This window comes from Anabrus simplex, chromosome 1 (assembly GCF_040414725.1).
Source record: "Anabrus simplex isolate iqAnaSimp1 chromosome 1, ASM4041472v1, whole genome shotgun sequence".
NCBI classification, from domain to species: domain Eukaryota; kingdom Metazoa; phylum Arthropoda; class Insecta; order Orthoptera; family Tettigoniidae; genus Anabrus; species Anabrus simplex.
The window spans coordinates 1,770,406,543-1,770,428,131 of NC_090265.1; the positions used below are offsets into that span (position 1 = coordinate 1,770,406,543).

Here is a 21,589-nt window from a genome sequence, read left to right on the forward strand (position 1 = left end):
AACTCCTGGATGACTGCTTTTGTCACATTAGTGGCATGTAGCACCATTATTGTGCAATAGCAACACTTGATGTTGTCCTGGTCGGTTTGTTTCACTGCGGCCGCAAGGCATCTCAGTTGTTGGTAACGAACATCAGTAGTGACTGTTACATTTCTGGGAAGCAACTCCCAGAATAGGATACCCTCATTGTCCCTCCACAAGTTTAACATGACCTTTTTTGGATGGGCACTAGTTCTTGGATGAGGGCTTGCCTCTTTTTTAGGGCTTACCGATTCTGTATGTTTTTTAAATGTTCATATAAAGGTACCCTTTCTTGCCACAAGTAACAATTCTGGACAAGAATGTCTGATACTGTTCATGAGCTAACCGATAACAATCAAGCAAAGATGCACAAATGGTCACACGCTATTGATTGCTATTTTCACTTAAACCATATGATACCCAATTCCCTCATTTCTGAACCTTTCCCATAGAGTGCAAATGTCACACAATGGTTGACTGGTTACAGTCTCGGGTTGATTGATGTGAGCCATCATGAAACGACTTGAGCTGTCCTTGATCGAACGTTGATTGTCCTCCAGGCCAAAGTCATCCCGTTCAAAACAATTCAATCACTTCTGTGCCATATTCCCCTGGATAGTATCGATCCCGTACATAGTGCAAATGATTCAAGCTGTCTCAGCTGGTTTTGCTCCTCTGTTAAACTCCAAAAGAAAAAAATGTCAGAAATGTTTGTTCTTTGCCACTTGATCTTTGACTGTTCTTCTAACACTTCACCTTCCTCAGAACAGTACAATTCAAAGAGTATCCAGATGTTCAATAATGGCACTCCAAATGACAACTGACAAACAATACACAAGCTCCCATCTATTTCAGTGGTGCCAACTTATATCCAACCGCTATGGACTTACACATCAACTTAATGAAAAAAACACTTCACTCACCTGCCACTTATCTGAGACCATATGACGTAACCGCTGGTAATGAACAACACCAAAAAATATTGCTGCAGTCATTTCACGGCCATCCACACCACTGTACATTTTCTCAGTACCATAATAATTATAACCACCTACAACAAAACAAATAACATGAAAATAGGACATCACAGTACACAGAGGTAGAAGCAAAAATTACAATACCATTGACAATTATTCATGTATAAATTCTAGGAATGGGAAAACTGGTTGAACAGTGCAACTGCTCTAGCGGGCTGACGTCATGAGCACTGTCTGCGAGTGCTTCGGACAGTGTGAACACAGATCTGCTAAATGTGCTTCATTGGCAGGTGTCGGCTCAGAGTACTTAGGTAGGCGTGTGCAAAGCTGTCACCCTAGCATTCATTACTCCACCTAGAATCGGCAAATCACACTCAAATGCGAATTACCAATACCTATAATTAATGTACATACAGTAATAAGTGACACATCTTTTGCAGGTGAGCTATTCAGGGATATTACCAGTATAATGCATTAGCTAATTCATGGGTTGCATACAAGATCACAACATGAGTGAAATCTAATGGATTAAACTACAGTAGAAGTCCGTTGTAGCGAGAATTCACAACTGCGAAAAATTTACTCGCTATAGCGGATTGTCGTTATATCCGATTTTTTGTAAAAGTCAGGAAAACTCCCATATACATTAAAATGAAATGGCAATAAGTTTGTTCAAAACTTGTGTTTTCGCGTATAATATCCACACTGCGGCTTACTTGCTTATTTTTCGAAATCCGATACTACATGAAAGTGTATGTTTAATTTCATTCTGAAAAATTATATTACCGTATTTCTCCAAATCCAAGACGACCCCTAATTTTTCCTTCAAAAAATTTAAATCAGGCTTAAAAAGTGCTTTGTAAAATCATATGAATGCCTTTCTTATACAATACACATTTAAAAACTATTTGTAGATGCTGAACATTGCTTTAGTTATGTTTTTTTTTTTTTTTTGGCTGTACAATTATTCTTTATTTCAGAGGGTTTAATAACCATTAACTTAAAATTGGCATCATATTATTGAAGAGAACCCGTTGAAAATTTGCCGGCGATACGTATTTCACACGTCTCTACAATACGACGATCCATCATGAAAATAGTCCTGCTTACTATAAAACTGTTACTTTCACTTAGCGTCAGATATAATTGGCTGCCGATACACGCACGTCTCGCTTGCCGGGTTCGGCCAACTTCAACAGCTAGCAATGTACAAGCCTAATTGCGGACTCTGAAGGTGCACGAATGAGTTTATTGCGCTGCGGTATGGTAATTCTGCCCTTGGATATTTTGTGCATGTACCTCATAATTTCATCTTCTACTTCTTTAAAGCGTCCTTGTTGCGTGCCACTTTATGCATTTTTTGTACAGTACGCATTTTAAGCTACCTTTGTCCTCATGATAAAACACAATATTGGCTTTAGTTAGGCCTATGCCGTATTTTCTTGCAGCTGCACAATTATTATTATTATACATTTCCAAGTCTTTAATATGATATAGATGTTGATTCCCATAGGGAATTCTTGGTAGGTGTGCTAGGTACCAACTGATGAGCCCAGCCTAGCACAGGGGGGCGAAACGCTGGCAACCAGGAATGAGTTAGCTGGAAAATTTATAATGTCCAATAATGGACCATTTATATTGGTATTGTAAGTCTTGAATAGCCATTAACTTAAAATTGGCATAATAACATCGACGAGAACCTGTTGAAAATTTGCCTGCAATACCTGTTCCACGTATCTGTACAATACGATGATCCATCAAAAAAATATTTATGCCATTCTACAGATTTGAGAAACGTTTTTGTAGAGGATAATAGAATGTCATTCTCTCTTCACTATTTCCCGAGATCCAGTGACGTTACACAAAGGCACTGTACAACCGATCGCAGCGGCTAGCGATGTATGATAAAGAGGCGGTCGTTTAATGTCAACGAGTTTTGTGTGTGCGCAGGGGGTGAAAGGAAAAAGCGTGATTACTGCAGTAGTTGCTAGTGGTATTCATTACTGTCAGGCTGCGAATGCAAAACGACCCTTGATTTTTCACATGAGATTCTGAGAAAAAAACGTCGTCTTGGATTCGGAGAAATATGGTATTACTCCAGAGGCTTCTGTGGCAAACATTTTAGTTTTCTTCTTCAAACGGCGTCACCTAACCTAACCGTATATGTATCATGAAAACATATTTCAAACGCATGTAGAGAAATGATAACCTCCTCGCTAAAAATTTACATGAGAATAGCCTTTCCGAAATTTAACTAGACGAGAGAAAATATAAACTATCCTCTGAAATCAGTGATGTAGTCTGCCATATCTTGAGGTGTATCACATTCTTACTTAATTTCAGTATCTAATATTAAAATTAACAAGTATTACTAATCGACTCCAACATCGCCTTTGACAGAGTAATTTTCATTGTTTTCAAGTTCTGTGTATGTAGTATTTTATAGTGTTCCCATGTTTTAGATGTGTTTTTTCTAGTTTTTAAATGTTTTGTATACTTTTATTAACTTGCCAATTTTAAATTACACGGCTAAAGATGACCCTACGCAAAGGTCGAAGCCGGTCCCATGTATGGTGTAATTTTTAGTTATTCGATTTAACTGTGTATTGAAAGGTGGCTAATTCCTCTCCTCTTCTCCAGAATACTGTGTCAATAAGGATCAAATATGAAGTTTTTACTTATGAAGGTAGAAGAGCAGTCCCGTTTATTAATAGCCACACTTCATATCTGTTCATGTGATATGAATTCCACATACCTGCTTCTAGCATTCTTCCAAAGAAGTCTATAGCTGTGTCCTTTTCAGAAAATTTGAATGGTGTCGCATCATGAACTAATCCATGTATAGCAGCTGATTTGCCAGCCATAAGCTCTATCATCATGGCTGAAAGAAAACACCACACGTTATGAAACTTATACATAAAATGACATATTAGAAATGGTATGTGTACAAAGCACCATCGTGTAAAAATCATCAGATTTTGCACAAAATTATCTGTAATATTTTTCTTCCATCTTTCCAAGATGTCCTGAAGAAATGTAAGAAAGAATTATATTCAACCTATTATGAACTCATACTAACCTATGGAGCTGGATCGTGGACTACAACAAAACAAGAGGAAAGTAGAATACAGGCAGCAGAGATGAAATTCCTAAGAGGTATCAAGGACAAGACCAGAAAGGATAAAATTAGAAATGAAGAGATAAGGAAAAGGAAAGGAATCTTGAAATGTCAAGATGGGATAGAAACAACAAAGCTAAAGTGGTATGGGCATATAATGAGAATGGGAGAAGAGAGTGTGCCAAAAAAAAAAAAGTTTTTCAGAGAAGTTAACAGGAAAGAGAACACGAGGAAGACCCTGAAAGAGGTGGACAGATTCAGTGTGGGAGTGTGAATTCAATCATCAATCAATCACTACTGATCTGCATTTAGGGCAGTTGCCCAGGTGGCAGATTCCCTATCTGTTGTTTTCCAAGCCTTTTCTTAAATGATTGCAAAAAAATTGGAAATTTATTGAACATCTCCCTTGGTAAGGAAAACCAGAAGATGTACTTAAAAAAGGAGAAGAGCGGTGGAGAGACAGGCAGCAATGGAGGTATTTGATTCATAACCCAACCCGGGAAGCTGGAAACGGGAAACGAAGATGATTATTTTTCTTCAAATATAAATTAAACTCAGTTGAACATTTTAGCCATAATTACACATTTTTTTACAATGAACACACACAATATATATATATAAAATAAGAGTTTTGTCTGTACTGTACATTGCTCAGAATTTAAAAAGGATGGTATTTCTGCATCGGTCGTGTCCATAGTAACTTTTTAATTTTCCATAATTTCTGTCTGTACGTATGTACATGCATCACGAGAAAACGGCTCGAGAGAATTTCATGAAAATCGGTATGTAAAGTTCAGGAATAAGCCGCTACAATCTAGGCCATAAATAATCTTATTCATGCTGAGAGAAATGGTAGCTTAGGGGAAGGCCTAAAATTTAATTCTCAAATATTTATGTTGTTAGTAGTCCTATCTTAATGAAAATCGGTATACAACCTAGGCCATAAATAATCTTATTCACACTGAGAGTCCGGCTCCATGGCTAAATGGTTAGCGTGCTGGCCTTTGGTCACAGGGGTCCCGGGTTCGATTCCCGGCAGGGTCGGGAATTTTAACCATCATTGGTTAATTTTGCTGGCACAGGGGCTGGGTATATGTGTTGTCTTCATCATCATTTTCACCCTCATCACGACGCGCAGGTCGCCTACGGGAGTCAAATCGAAAGACCGGCACCTGGCGAGCCGAACATGTCCTCGGACACTCCCGGCACTAAAAGCCATACACCATTTCATTTCATTTCATTTCACGCTGAGAGAAATGGTAGTTTAGGGAAGGCCTAAAATTTAATTCTCAAATATTTGTTATTAGTGGTCCTATGTTAATGAAAATCAGTATGAAAATTCGAGGAATAAGTCGCTACAATCTAGGCCATAAATAATTTTATTCACGCTGAGTTAAATGGTAGTTTAGTGGAAGGCCGAAAATTTAATTCTCAAATATATGTGTTATTAGAGGTCCTATCGACAAATACTACATAACGAAAGTTAAATAGTATCAAGTTATATATATATTTCTGATCATTTAGGTCATGTACATTTTTACCGCACCGGCTATGATAACAGAGATATTCATGAATTCGGATTTTTGTTGCTAAGTCCATATCAGCGCCGAGTCACGAGAAAATCGGTAACCAGAATTTAATGAAAATCGGTAAACAGAATTTAATGAAAATCGGTATGTAAAGTCGGGGAATAAGGAAATACAGTCTACACTATAAATAATTTTGTAAGACGCCCTAATATATGAGAGTCAAAAGAAAACTAAATGTAAAGACCTACAATACAGAAAGCTCATAACATTGATCAACAATAACATCACATTGACCACTGTTTGTTGTGATGTGCTTTGTGTGTCTCTTGCCACTCATCTCCGATATACGGGATTACTGCTATATACAGACTACTTTTTAAAAATTTGCTTTACGTCGCACCAACACAGATAGGTCTTATGGCAACGATGGGATAGGAAAGGGCTAGGAGTGGGAAGGATACATAATTATGATACAGCCCCAGCATTTGCCTGGTGTGAAAATAGGAGACCACGGAAAACCATCTTCAGGACTGTCGACAGGGGGGTTCAAAGCCACCACCTCCTGAATGCAAGCTCACAGCTGCACACCCCTAACTGCATGGTCAACTCGCCCGGTCGTACCAAGTATAACAGCCTGCCTGAATATTGATGGGAAGTAGCTGGGGAGTTAGATAACTTTCTTCTTTAGCATGCCATTCCTCTGGTTCATTAATTTTCTGATACCACTGGTACATAACAAACTGGTTCATCATAGCATTCGAGCTATTCAATCCCTATTCTGAGGCACTGATTGGAATGAGCAGTGTGCATATTTAATGGAATAATGACAGAGGAGTGTTCACGGCTGTCTGCGGCCTGGTCATTCCAGGACTGGAACTTTCAGCACCGTAGTCTTGTTTGAAGTGAGAAAATATGCGGTTTTTCATTTGATCGAGTATTTTATATGATAACATTGCTTTTAATCGCTATATTCCTACTGACGTTTTTGTAATGGCCTAAACTGACTTAAGTTAGGAAAACCACAAAGAGTCACCTGAGAATCCCATAGCGAAGCACGGGTACATCAACTAATTATATAATATACCGTATTTGCTCCTCACGTTGTCTTTGACCGTCCCTTGTGCTCACGCCGATTCAAGCAACATTTTTATCTATCTTCACAACATTTGTTTTTTCAACCAACCCATGTAATTTCTACGTACCTGACTACGTTTTAATCTGTGAAATGAGATCATAGCTTTTAAATCCATACCAGCTCACTCTTACTGGAAAATCTATTCCCAGTTATAAGCATTCAAATGCCATCGTGTGAAAATTATCATGATCTTCATCATTCATAGTAACTCACTGCAACATTTCCATTTTACTCACCTCATATGCATCTCAGCACAAGTGGTTTCTAGCACAGCATTCTGTTTATGCAGTAGCGAACATTACACTCAGTCACACTGAATTCTCGACCGGCAGCTCCGTTACCATGTTCTTCAGCATATTTTATCACTTTGAGTTTATACCCAGTTGTATAACTCCCACATTTCTCCATAACTTAAACATCTTAAAAAATCAACCTACACAAAAAAACCTTAATTGAGAAACAACAATAAAATATGAAGACAGAATACCGGTACTTGTTGACAATACAATAGATGGACGATACCTAAGGCTGTGATCACTTGACTGCCTGGACAGGGAAACGCTCCCACTTCGCGTAATCAGCTCTGCCGGACAGGTAGCGATAGATAAGCATATTGACAAAGACGGAAGAGTGAGAGGGATGGCTGAGCGTGACTGACTGGCTAGGAATGCAGCCTTGGGGCGGAGGGTTTGCAAGTTAGGTATTTTTGTTACAACAGCTGGACTCAACCGTTCTGCAGGTAGAAAGAAATGCAGCTTCTTCTTGTACTGTCGCGTACAAAGTACCATTACAGCAATTGGTACAGTCCCGATATTTAATGTAGACGCGTCCACAGAATCCCCTAACTTTATTTCGTGTATGTACCGTTTGTCTTTATACAATGTTAGAAATTAATGCGAGTTATGTGCGGGGAGTTTTTCCTGAAATTTTAAATGTTAAAAATGGGGTGCGAGATATACGCGGTGGCGAGTTATATGCGAGCAAATATGGTATATCAAAGGGAGGTCACTAAGGAAGTGGACAGGAACATACACAAAAGATACTTTGTACAATGGAGGGCAAGAGTGGGTAGAATGAACCATAAAAAGAGACAATGATAACGAAAATCTTCACACAATACCTTGAGGAATGTCTTTTTCATACCAACAATTTGGTAGGCCTTTTCAGACAGTTTGATGTGTTGTTGGACTGACCTTCCTTACCTAGGTGAGGATATTTCTTTTGGACTCATCATGGGAGCAGTCAGTTCTCAGTCTGTATGTATGTATGTATGTATGTTGGGTATTCAGCCCGAAGGCTGGTTTGATCCTCTGCAGCTCCGCCAACAGCTGTCATAAATAGCCTAGGCGTCACTGAAGAGGCGTACTAGGGAAATGAGGAGTGAGGTAGTTTCCCGTTGCTTTCCTCACAGAGCCAGCCATTGCTATTACACATGTCTGCCAAGCCCACTGAAATGCATGCACCAACCGACCCTATGAGAGATATTTTCACACCATTCATAACAGGGACTGGCTGCATAAGGAATGGTATTACTAGCATCACTCATACCTCAGTCACTTTCATATTGTCAAAGCCAAGGATGAAACTGAGACAGGTCAATGAAAGTAACAAATTTGATATAGCCCATACCAGAAGACATAGCGCACTGTAAACACTACATCTCGCCAGCGAAGGCATGGTTCTCAGTCTACTATTGTGGAATATTAGAAGCCAGACCATGTTTATATATAAGATTTTTCCTTGTAACAGAAGTTGAAAGGATGCTTTTTTAATTTTTTTAAAAAACTTGAATCATCTCTCAATCTAAGTGTACATGCAACTGGCAGACTGAAACCTAAGAATCAGCATCATCTAAGTAGCCCAGATAGACAAGTGCATACAATTTCCTGAAGGAAAAAAAAGAATGCGATGGCCTACAGCTGAAAGCATTGGTGAACTGGCAATTTGCCCATTTCTGTAGTGGTAGAGTCAATCCTTCGATGCATTTTTATTTCTTCATTTAGTAGTACCGTTCCGCTAACAAATGGCACGACTTGGCTGTCTTGTGATCCTAGAGGTTTACAGATGCCCCTTCCACATTTTCAGCAAGGCACACAAAAAAATATGTCTAAATAGCTGTGCCATCCTTGACTCACCATTTGACAACTTCCAACAGAGGAACCTTCCAGCGTTTTCACGACAATTACTGAAGGAAGTTTTAACGGGAAGCATTAAGGAACATCTTTTTTTAACACAATGCAATGCATCCAAGAATTTTAGGTCTTGCTAAGATTGCTATTTTAATTCCATTTTATATTTAAGTGTTGTGTACATTGTTCATTTCAGGATCTCTAGATGCCTTTAATGCCTTTTAATGTCATTTGTATATGTTTGTACATTTGTTTTAGTTATTAGATGTGTTTGTATAAATTTGTCTTATGGCTGATGATAGCCAGCCACGGCCGAAACTACCGTAATTCCTCAACTAAGAAAATGTAATGTAAACATTACATAATATAGTACTGAAAAGGTGGGCCATTTCAGACATAATTTTTGTTATTATTGTAACTATACGTTGGTGTGAGACAGAATATAAATGAATAGGACAGCGATAATCACATCGACTACAAAGCAAGTTAGTTTTAAAATACACTGGTAGATGGCAGAAGCAATTAAGAATAGTCAGAACTGTATAGGCAGCTAACTTAATGTAATGTTACATGCTCAAGCGACCATCAGCCTTGTCACAGCCCCTTCGGCATTACCTGAAAGGGGATGATAAAGCCAGCTCGGGGAACTTCCCAGCCCGCCCGAGAACATGCTACGGCCCTTCCTCTATTGGTCCCTTTATCTAGTTTCACCATGCGATTTCTGGAAGATATGATGGTAAAGTTCGATCTCCAGCTGAACCCTGAATGTTCTAGTGGCCCAGCATCAAGGTATAAATACAAGGCTCCTGCGAGCGAGCGATGGTTGTGGTGTCGGAGAGACCAGTAAGTGTGTAACTGGAGGCGACAGAACGGTAGGCTGTACTGTGTGTTCGTGTAATTCTGTGGACTGAGAATCACAGTGAGCTAGCGAGGAAATGCGCTATCGTGAGTGCAAGGATAAACGGACCTGTGTTAATGTTCGCTGTTGTACCATCCTGCTGTTGAATACTGTTGAGCTGTTTAGTCGTTCACTGCATGGAACTTTGTGAAGTACATCTGTGGAGCCGAACAACGAACAGTCGTCGTGTGTTGTATAGCCAGTGGCACTGTGTTCAAATTCAGCTGTCTATGCACAGCGGCTGTATGAGGTGACTGGACTTTGGGAAAGTGAAAGTAAGGATTAGCGTCCCGGGTAAAGGAACGGGCTGGACCCTTGCTGCGCCATAAGGTAGAGAGATTTGTAAATAGACTGGTAACTAGTGTGGCCATTCATAACTGGTTAGAATTGCTTGTGTTTAAATGGGTGTGTGTGCATTTATTAGGCCATCCTAAAATAAATTAGAGAAATGAAACAGATGGAGTTTTATTTGCAACAGTAAGAATATGTTTAGAATTACAAGAACGCCTAAAGGCATCAAACCCAATACACGTACGATAGCTAAACCCAGTTAAGGGGTTAATAACTCTTGCAGGATTGTGCAGCTATTTTAAGTACTTACCTATTGTCATTCGGGATGGAAAGCCATGAGGGTTGAAAACAATATCAGGAACAATACCAGTTTCAGTGAAGGGCAGATCTTCTGAAGGCCATTTTTGACTACAGATTCCCTTCTGACCTGCTCGACTGGCAAATTTGTCTCCAACTGATGGATTTCTCTGAAAATGATAGTGCAAAACATCTAATGCAATGGAAATTACCATGGAATATTTGCAAGAATTCAAACTATAAGAACTGCAATACACTGAAAATATAAGGATGGAAGGAAACAATAACAATATTCACATGCAAATAAAAGATAAAAAGTAACCAGGTTTGAATAGACAGTTGAGGCTTCTCCAATAGAAAGAGGAGAGTGGGGTTATTTTTTACCCTGTAATATTGAATTCACATAGCAAGTTCAGTTCCAGAGAGTCGGGTGTTGTGAAATTAGTTATCGGAAGAATAAGAGATCTATGAAAGATAAAAGAGGAAGTCATCGTGTATGTTAACAATTTGAGCTTTAATTCAGAGTCTTGACCAAAGAAAGACATAGGCTGTACTAGTACAGCCACTAGAGTTATTTACATGAAACATTTATCGCGTATAATTAGAAATAATAAAACAACTTAAAATTTTGAAATTTTCAAACTATTTTATTTATTTGTTTAAATTTTCATTTGCACAAGAACCACGGATCTGTAAATGAAGCACTTACAAGATTTTTTCCCCTTAGCTTTTATAAGAGGCCAACACTGCAGGCTCAAGTCGGCAACACTCCCACAGCAGTCTCATTTGTTCCACAGACATACTTTTGGTCTTTTTCAATCCCTTAATGAGCCTACTTTTCTCCCAAAAATATTTTCTGATTTGTTACATATTTGGACATTTTTGTAAAGTATGCCAAAATTTTACAGTTTTCAGTCACAAAGCCTTCAATATTTTAAAATTTAGTCACAATTTAAATTTTCTGATGTTTTCAGTTAGGCCTCATTGAGAAGAATAAAATTACACCTCACTTGTATGTACGACATCTACACGCAAAGCTTCTTTTTTTCTTTTTTTGGTTTGTTGTAGCACTAACACATCAATGGTTTACAGCGACACAAGGATGGGAAAGGGCTATGAATGAGAAAGTAGCTGGGGTTGTACCTTACCGTATAATCTCGAATACCACCCGCACTGTTTTTTCAAAAATATCGCTTACAAAATTGGGTGCGGGTCTTATTTAAAATTTTGGGAAATTTTATCTTTCCGAATGCGCGTAAATCGGGCATCACCACCGGCGCGGCTGGGCAACAATGCTCTCTCCGCTCTCAGTATACGCTACTTCCACGCTTGGCGTCAGTCTCACGCACGTTCTCGGAGTATCAACATGAATTCCACAAAGCGTTTGTGATTTTTTACTGCGAGTGAGAAACTGAAAGTGGTTTGGGAAGCCGAAATTATTGGAAATCGTGCCACCGGGAGGAAGTACGATATTAACAAGTCGTGTATTCACGATTGGAGAAAGAAGAAAAATGTGCCATTAACATGTAGTGGTGATTATAGAGGTTTTCATGGACTGAGTGTACAGTTTCCAGAAAATGAAAAAAAACTTTATAAATATGTGACAGAAAGGTGGGAATTGGGATATGGTGTGTCAACCGAAATGTGTCAGCTGAAGGCGTTAGAGATCGCAAAGGAACTTTCATCGGAAGGGTTTAAGGCAAGCCGAGGATGGGTTTGTAATTTTTATAAAAGAAATAGGGTTGAGCATACGAAAGCACACCTGAATTTCACAGCGTCTTCCTGGTGCCTACGATAATAAGTTACTGTCGTTTGAGCATAACATAATTCGGGTGCGGAAGATAAATGCATATTTGCTTCCCCAAACTGGCAATGCAGATCAGATGCCAGTCTACTTTCAAATGCCAGTGGACAGGACTGTGAATGTTAAGGGTGTGAAAAATGTTACTATTAGAACAGGTGGTAATGAAAAACAACGGTGTACGGTAATGTTGTGTATTCCCGCCGATGGAACCAAATTGCCACCGTACATTGTTCTCAAGCGAAAGACGCTTCCTAAAAATCTACCCGCTGATGTTATCGTCAGATCTCAGAACTCCGGCTGGATGGACAGTTCACTTATGGAAGAGTGGGTAAAGTGTGTCTTTAAACAGAAGAGCCTTTCTAACATCATTCATTGGATTCACATGAACTGAATGTATAGTTTTTTGTGTACATAGTTTTAGTCTATATTAAGTTATATTATATACAGTGTATTAAGCTTGAATATTAAGTTTGTATTCATTATCAAGCCACATAATGTGGTTAAGTGTAAGAGAGGGCCAAGAGCCCTAACTTCACCATGTATGTATGTATGTATGTATGTATGTATGTATGTATGTTGGGTATTCAGCCCGAAGGCTGGTTTGATCCTCTGCAGCTCCGCCAACAGCTGTCATAAATAGCCTAGGCGTCACTGAAGAGGCGTACTAGGGAAATGAGAAGTGAGGTAGTTTCCCGTTGCTTTCCTCACCGAGCCAGCCGCTGCTATTACATATCAGTCTGGCAAGCCCACTGAAATGCATGCACCAACCGACCCTATGAGCGATATTTTCACACCATTCATAACAAGGACTGGCTGCATGAGGAATGGTATTACTAGCATCACTCATACCTCAGTCACTTTCATATTGTCAAAGCCAAGGATGAGACTGAGACAGACAGGTCAATGAAGGTAACAAATTTGATATAGCCCATACCAGAAGACATAGCGCACTGTAAACACTACATCTCGCCAGAATGAATGAATGAATGAATGAATGAATGAATGAATAAATTAAATAAAATAAATATATATTTTAATATCATGAGAAGGCACCTTGATTGCGCTCAGTTAATCTTTGAACAGACTACAATGTGTTTAAAGAACGAGCTTCAATCACATTTCTATGCGTTAACTGCAACCTACGTTTCATGATTATCTATCAAAAACAGCTTTTAATATATTGTAGTGCACCAACATTTTACAAACCTCTTCTTCTTCTTCTTCTTTTATGACCACATAGGATCACTTTAGTCAGTCCGTTGTTCAGGTCTCTTTGAAGGGATTGTTCGGGCTTTGCGGTCCTCCCAGTACTTCTTCAGACGCTCCGATCTTCGTGCTCTTTCCTCAGTTGAAAATGTGCGTGTTGTTGGTTTGTTTTGTGTAAGGGTAAAGCGGAGGTTTGTATTCTTGAGTTTTGTATTCAATTTTATCTTATTTTTGGTGTCTTCTGTTGTAAGGCCTATTTCCTTCAGATCCTCTCTTACTTCTCTGATCCATTTACATCCTGTTGTGGTATTTTTTGAGACGAGATTGTGTTGTACTAGTTGTTTCAGAAGTCTCGAGTCCTGCATCCTCATGATATGTCCAAAGAATCCCAGTCTCCTCTTACGCATAGTATCTGTAATGGGTTCTAGCTCTTTGTACACGACTTTGTTAGGTATTAACCGCCACTGTCCATCTTTCTGATATTTTTTGTTGATACAGGTTCTTCCAATCCTCCTTTCAATTTTCTGAAGTCTGTCAGTCTTTGATTGTTTATTCAGGTAAAAGAGTGTTTCTGCTGCATATGTAGCTTCCGGTTTTATAACTGTGTTGTAGTGTTTTATTTTTGTATTTATTGATAGACATTTCTTTTTGTAGATATCCCATGTTAATTTTTGTGCTTTAGCTAATCTATTTGTTCTTACTTGGATTGAGATTTTTTCATTTAAGTTATGTGTTATTACTTCTCCAAGATATTTAAACTGAGTTACTATTTTGATTTTATTACCATTTATGATGACTTCTTTTAGCTGTGTTGGTTTTTGGGGCATAATTTCTGTTTTTTCAAATGATATTTTGAGGCCAATTTTATTTGCAATGTTTTGAAGTTCTGATATCTGGGTTTTTGCTTCTTTTATGTCCACTGCTAGTAATGCTAAATCGTCAGCAAAACCCAGGCAATTTGTTTTGATTTTTCGGCCAATCTTTATTTTGGGGGGACATTTTCTAAACCATTCCCTCATTACCATTTCTAGAGCACAGTTAAATAATAGTGGTGAGAGCCCATCTCCCTGCCGTAGTCCAGTTTTAATTTCAAATGTCTCTGATGTTTCACCCCTAAACTTCACTTTTGACTTGGTATTGGTGAGAGTCAATTTTATCATGTTTATTAATTTGGGGTGTAGTCCAAGGTGTCTTAAAATTTTAAACAGAGATTCTCTATGGATGCAATCATAAGCTTTCTTGAAATCTACAAATGTTATCACCATATCTCTGTTTCTTCTCCTGTTATAGTCCATTATCAACTTAAGACTCATGATCTGATCAGGACAGCTCCTCCAGGGTCTGAAACCTCCTTGATATTCTCCTAGTTCTTTCTCAAGTTGTAAACTTATCCTATTAAGGATGATTATTGAAAATATTTTGTATGTTATGTCTAGGAGCGAGATTCCCCTGTAGTTATTAGGGTCGGTTTTGTCCCCTTTTTTGTGCAGAGGATGAATGAGGGCTCTATTAAACCTCTATTAAACCTCTATTAAAAGCAACTCTTTAAAAGCAAGATTCTTTATACAGAAAAGCCTTTTCTAACATCACGCATTGCATTCACGTGAACTGAATATATAGTTTTGTGTACACAACTCAAACAGTTTGATATCTTAAGAAGACATCTTGGCTTTGGATAACTCGAACTTTGAATGGACTCGCTAAAAGACGTCTATGGCATACTTATGGATCTTGGCGTTAACGCCCCGTCATTGCGCTAATTAGAGCAAGTAGATACTGTACTCGAAAAGCAATCGGCGGTGAACTTGCATCTCTGTGGATCAGTGGTAGAGTGTCGGCCTCCGGATCCCAAGATAGCGGGTTCAAACCCGGCAGAGGTAGTCGGATTTTTGAAGGGCGGGAAAAAGTCCATTCGACACTCCATGTCGTACGATACTGGCATGTAAAAGATCTCTGGTGACATTTGGTGTTTACCCGACAAAATTAATTAAATCTCAGCCACAGACGCCAAGAGAGTGCCGGTTTACTTGGTCTGCCACCTAGTGAGCCTAGAGTAAACCGGAATGTCGAAATTGACGAACAGACAGCCAGATGGCATCAAATTGAAATGTCTGCACACGGTAGCTGAGGCCATACGATTATTATTATTATTATTATTATTATTATTATTAGGGACCATCTTAGCATTGTATTCGGGTGGTATTGTTTAGAGAATCTCGGAAATCATAAAGCAATAAAGCATAGAGTGGCCACAATAATTGTAAGGAGATACAGAGCATTTCGACAGCTCAGCTTGAAGACGGAATGAGTTTCGTCAAATGTTCGCACTTATAAAACGTCCACATTATTTCCAGGGTTAGATGTTCATATTTTTACTCTCTCTCTCTCTCTCTCTCTTTTTTTTTTTTTTTAAATCGTACTGTCGAACAGGTTTTCTGCACTTTCCTCTGGGCACTGCTGTAGAGTAACTGGGTTTTCAGGCTGGAATCGAAACTGCTCCTTCTTAACACAAATTTAGTACCTATTTTAATATTATCGTACACAATTATGGTATGTTCTCGAGACCTGAACAGATGTTGCACCTTACATTAAAAAAGCAAGCCATGGGAGGTCTTGGAATTGCTTATTACTTTTTGGTCCTAATGTAAGACTAGGAATTTTACGTTTTCATGTTAAAATGCCAAAAACTGCAGTCGTTTTATTTGCGCACGTTACATTTCAATAGTTTGTATCATTTCCAACTCGTACTGACATGTGCAGCGAGCGCACTTTCCAGATGACCTCAAGGTCACGAATAACAGTCATTTCTGAAGTTTTGATGATTTTTTTCCCCTCTCTTTCCAATTTGATTGGATTAGTGATGGGCAGAATTGAATATAATGCATTCAAGAACTTTTGAGAATCGATATTCGAAATAATTCGAAACCATGTTTTCGAGTTCAACATAACCTTTAAAAGTCGATGGAGGCCTAATAGTATTGACTAGGCGGACCATCTTCCAACATATTTACTGTTATTAAGTCAATACGGATCCAATCCTGGCCACCATGGTCAAGATTATTAATAATGTAGGGATAATTTACGCGGTATAAGATTTGCAGAAACTGACTATGAACAGTATACCGGAGACCAAATTACAATGAAAGATTAGGAAAAGAAGGGACTTCGCCATTATGCTGGGCGCTTTTGTATCGAATGTGCTTTATTTTATTAGATGAGAGAATTAAAAACTACTTGTGGTCGATTATTGTTTGGCTTGGCGTTATTAGATTTTTCGAAGAGTTTGGCTTAATCAAAGTTGCTGAACTGTAAGAAGTTTTCACGGAAAACTGACAAAGATTCCCCTGTAAAATTGAATATAAAATATCGAGATGTTGAACTCGCGTACCGGTAATCAACGCGGTTTCGCAGTCTAACATGCCTGCCTCTCATCCAGAGGGCCCAGGTTCGATTCCGACCAGGTCAGGCAATTTTACCTGGATATAAGGGTTGGTTCCAGGTCCACTCAGCCTATGAGATTACCTTTAATTGAGGGTCTATCTAATGGTGAGATGGCGACCCCGATCTAGAGAGCCAGGAGTATCGGCCGAGAGGATTCGTCACACTGACCATGCGTCACCTCGTAATCTGCAGGCCTTCGGGCTGAGCAGCGGTCGCTTGCCAGGCAGAGGCCCATTGGGGCTGCAGTTTGGTTTGGTTTGGTTTAGGAGTTTTTGTAAGATTATAATTATACATATTTCATTTCTGTGATGTTTAGTCAAATTGTTGATGGTTTTCATTCATTCCCGGATTTTCCGTTTTCCCGTGTTGTACGTTTTATTTTCACGGTCCCTCGATAAACGGAGAATCGAGGTTCCAATGTATTGACACTACACTGTGTCTTCCATTGCTTAAACTTTTTACAGAAATTATTTTATTCAACCAGCCTTAACTTAAAATTCTATTGATTGTAGTACAGTTTTTAAGACCATTGTGTTGTTACCTTGTTTATTTTATTCGATACATTTGTGTAATTTACTTCATGGCTGATGATGACCTACGATTTAGGTCAAAATTAGTCCCTGAATGTTAATATAAATGTATATCATTTTTAATTTGTATTGAAAAGGTAGACATTAAATATAAAACATTTAACTATTATTGTAATTCACAATTCAATACGGACCAATAATCATGAAATTCTTATCTTTTGATTCAGTGGTATGTTTTGAGCTGTCAATGGCGAGTTGACGTGGAATGATGTAAGTAGAAGAATAAGCTTAAGTGGAGCTTTTTAAAAGTAGAAAAGATCATAATATGAAGATAAAGCTGGTATTCAAGAGGACAGATTGGGACAAATATGCATTTATAGGTCAAGGTCAAATGGACTGTATTGCGATTGACCTGTCTAAAGCATTTGATAGGGTGGATCATGGGAGACTACTGGCAAAAATGAGTGCAATTGGACTAGACAAAAAAGTGATTGAATGAGTTGCTATATTTCTAGAAAATAGATCTCGGAGAATTAGAGTAGGTGAAGCTTTATCTGACCCAGTAATAATTAAGAGGGGAATTCCTCAGAGCAGTGTTATTGGACCTTTATGTTTTCTTATATATATAAATGATATGACTAAAGAAGTGGGATCAGAGGTACGGCTTTTTGCAGATGATGTTATTCTGTATAGAGTAATAAATAAGTTACAAGATTGTGAGCAACTGCAACGTGACCTCGATAATGTTGTGAGATGGACAGTAGGCAATGGTATGTTGATAAACGGGGTTATAAGTCAGCTTGTGAGTTTCACAAATAGGAAAAATCCTCTGTTTTAATTACTGTGTTGATGGGGTGAAAGTTCCTTTTGTAAATTGTAAATATCTAGGTGTTAATATAAAGAAAGATCTCCATTGGGGTAATCACATAAATGGGATTGTAAAAAAGGGTACAGATCTCTGCACATGGTTATGAGGGTGTTTAGGGGTTGTAGCAAGGATGTAAAGGAGAGGGCATATCTCTGGTAAGACCCCAACTAGCGTATGGTTCCAAGGTATGGGACCCTCACCAGGATTACCTGATTCAAGAACTGGAAAAAATCCAAAGAAAAGCAGCTCGATTTGTTCTGGGTGATTTCCGACAAAAGAGTAGCGTTACAAAAATGTTGCAAAAGTGTTTTTTTTTGTTTTGTTTTGTTTTTGTTTTTGAGTGCATTGACTCAACACTCCGGAAACTATAATCGTGTGAACTTATGACATGCAGCTTGATACTATGATTTTAACCAAAGACATTCTAATAATTTTTATGTTTAGACAAACCCCTACATTGATATCCTCTTTTTATGACTTGTAACAACAATCAGGATCCTGATTTTTCACCATACAGGTTGAGTTTGAGGCTGATGATGCCCTTAATATGGGCGAAACATGTCCCTTAACATTTTATAATAATAATATTTAATTTCTAAAAAAGATCTCTTTGTATTGAATAGGTGGATATTTAAAAAAAACACTTGTAGCATACTTTGTATTTAAGTGGTATGTTCCGAGCTCTCAGCGGAGAGATGGCGTGGAATGACATTAGGAGATGAATAAGTTTGAGTGGCGTCTTTAAAAGTAGGAAAGATCACAATATGATGATAAAGTTGGAATTCAAGAGGACAAATTGGGGCAAATATTCATTTATAGGAAGGGGAGTTAGGGATTGGAATAACTTACCAAGGGAGATGTTCAATAAATTTCCAATTTCTTTGAAATCATTTAAGAAAAGGCTAGGAAAACAACAGATAGGGAATCTGCCACCTGGGCGACTGCCCTAAATGCAGATCAGTATTGACTGATTGATTGATTGAGGAGCGAGGGACTGGAATAAATTATCAAGGGAAATGTTCGATGAACTTCCAAGTTCGTTGAAAATATTTCAGAAAAAGCTAGGTAAACAACTGATAGGGAATCTGCCACCTGGGTGACTGTCCTAAATACAGATCATTGATGACTGACTGATATGATTGATAGAAATGAGAGTATAATTATTGAAGAACAATGAGAAACTGCTGTCCAGGAGAGAAATTAGAATAATAAACAAAAAGCAATACTTACTGGAACTCTGAAGGTAATGCAAGCTTTCTGCTTGGCGGTCGTACCCACCACGCCACATAGCCTCACATTATCAACATAGCCATCCTCTGTACCTTTCCACCTCTCTACACGAAACTTGCTCTCAACAGCATCATAATAGCTGAAAATAAAATTAATCAATTAACACACACAGATATTTTCATACAATGAATATTTAAATAACCATTTCAGCTTTCTTAGCCCTTGACATGTAAGAAGTTTGTGCCCAGATCACCAGTCTCTAAAAAATTGCCCTAAAAATAGTATTACAAATATCCTTAGAGAAAACTAAGATCATGGAGATGGCAAATAGAGTGCAGAAGAGCTCCCACTTTTACCAGCAAATATGAACACTCCTCTGGGATCCCAAAGTACGACCCCCTGTGGGTGGAGGCGGTTCAATAACACCCACGGCATCCCCTGCCTGTCGTTAAGAGGTGACTAAAAGGGGCCCAGGGGCTCTGAACTTGGGAGCGTGGGTTGGCGACCATGGAGCCCTTAACTGAATCCTGGCATTGCTTCCACTTACTTGTGCCAGGCTCCTCACTTTCATCTATCCTATCAGACCTCCCTTGGTCACCTCTTGTTCTTTTCCAACCCTGACGGTATGACCACTCAAGACCTAGGGAGTCTTTCATTTTCACGCCCTTCTTGGCCCTTGCCTTTCTTTGGCCGATACCTTCATTTTTTGAAGTGTCGGATCCCTTCCATGTTTCTCTCTGATTAGTGTCATATAGAGGATGGTTGCCTAGTTGTACTTCCTGTTAAAACACTAATCATCATCACCATCCCAAAGTATGAACAAAATCAAAGCTGGTGATGTTCAATCAGTACTTCACGCCAATCTTAACCTATGGTATCGAAACCTGCACCCTCACTAAAAAGGACTCATGAAGGCTGCAGGCATCTGAGATGAAGTTCCTGAGGTCCACAATTCAAAAATCAAAACTGAACAAGTTTAGGAATGACACTGTTAGAAAGGAAGGTGGGAATGAGACATCATTGTTAGATCAGGTCAGCATGTCCAGACTGAAGTGGTTGGGGGGTGCAATGAGGATGGTTCCAACAAAGACAGCTTATGTTAACTTGGAGAGACATGTGGATGAACATCGTAAAGATGGACATTGCAGATCGGGGAAGGACATTGGAGGATGCCATTAACAACAGAACGTATCTCAACATGACAGAATGGAAGAGGCTCGGCAACAGTACCCGGGAAACTTGAACTAAAATGATGATGATGAAAGGATAAAAAATGTAACATTATTCTACAATTTAAATATCTTGGAAAAATCATCACACACTAAAAAGAGAAAGAAACATGGATAAATAGAACTAACAAAATGAAAAGAGCCCAATTTCTAACGTGGCTAATGGGTAATAAGAAATGGCTGTCAATGGACAAACACTAGACACTATAAAGCTGTACTTCAGTTGTCTTGAACAGACTTTTAGCGAGGTACCTCCATGGTTAGTTCCACGACCGGATATATGTCAAGATCTACTCTGTGGGTCCAAGGTGAACGTGGATTCCTTCGTTTATCGGATGTATTTCTAAGACTTTGTTCACCAGTATCTTGCCATGAGACATATCTTCACAGATGGTTCTAAAATCAGAGAAAATGGTTGCTCTTTCGTCACCGATCATATGAGCATGGAAGATCTCACTTCCTAGTGTATGTAGCGTGTATACTGCGGAGCTTTGCGCCGTCTTAGAAGAACGAAATAATCCTTTTCTTATGTACAATGACTCATTAAGTTCTCTGCAGTCTATTGAAACCTGTCTCTCGCAACAACCACTGGTACAGCAGTTTCATGACCTTCTAGCCAGGTTAAGTGATGCTGGCACCATAATCACTTTCGTGTGGCTTCCAAGCCACATTGAGATTGCGGGAAACGAACTTGGGGATGAAGCTGCAAAGGAAGCTGTACTTTTACTTCCAAGACCTATCAATGTACCTGCTAAAGATATTTGTTCTCAGCTACGTCGAACCGCCTTGGCGTCCTGGGAATCGGAGTGGCTAGCTATACAAACTCCCAACAAGCTGAGAGCAATTAAGAAGAAAACTACCATGTCGTGATCCTCTTTCCAGCCTT

At 38.9% G+C, this 21,589-nt stretch overlaps 1 protein-coding gene across 2 annotated transcripts in view; it reads right to left on the reverse strand.

The window, feature by feature from the left end:
* Polr1B (RNA polymerase I subunit Rpl135) overlaps nt 1–21,589 on the reverse strand; it is a 197,328-nt gene that overhangs the window by 19,422 nt on the left and 156,317 nt on the right. For both annotated transcript variants that reach the window (XM_068225688.1, XM_068225689.1), the window contains 4 exons: nt 19,475–19,613; nt 10,409–10,565; nt 3,754–3,879; nt 945–1,072 (listed from right to left, as the gene is read on the reverse strand). In XM_068225688.1, coding sequence (XP_068081789.1) covers nt 945–1,072; nt 3,754–3,879; nt 10,409–10,565; nt 19,475–19,613 — 550 coding nt within the window. The remainder of the gene's footprint in view (nt 1–944; nt 1,073–3,753; nt 3,880–10,408; nt 10,566–19,474; nt 19,614–21,589) is intronic.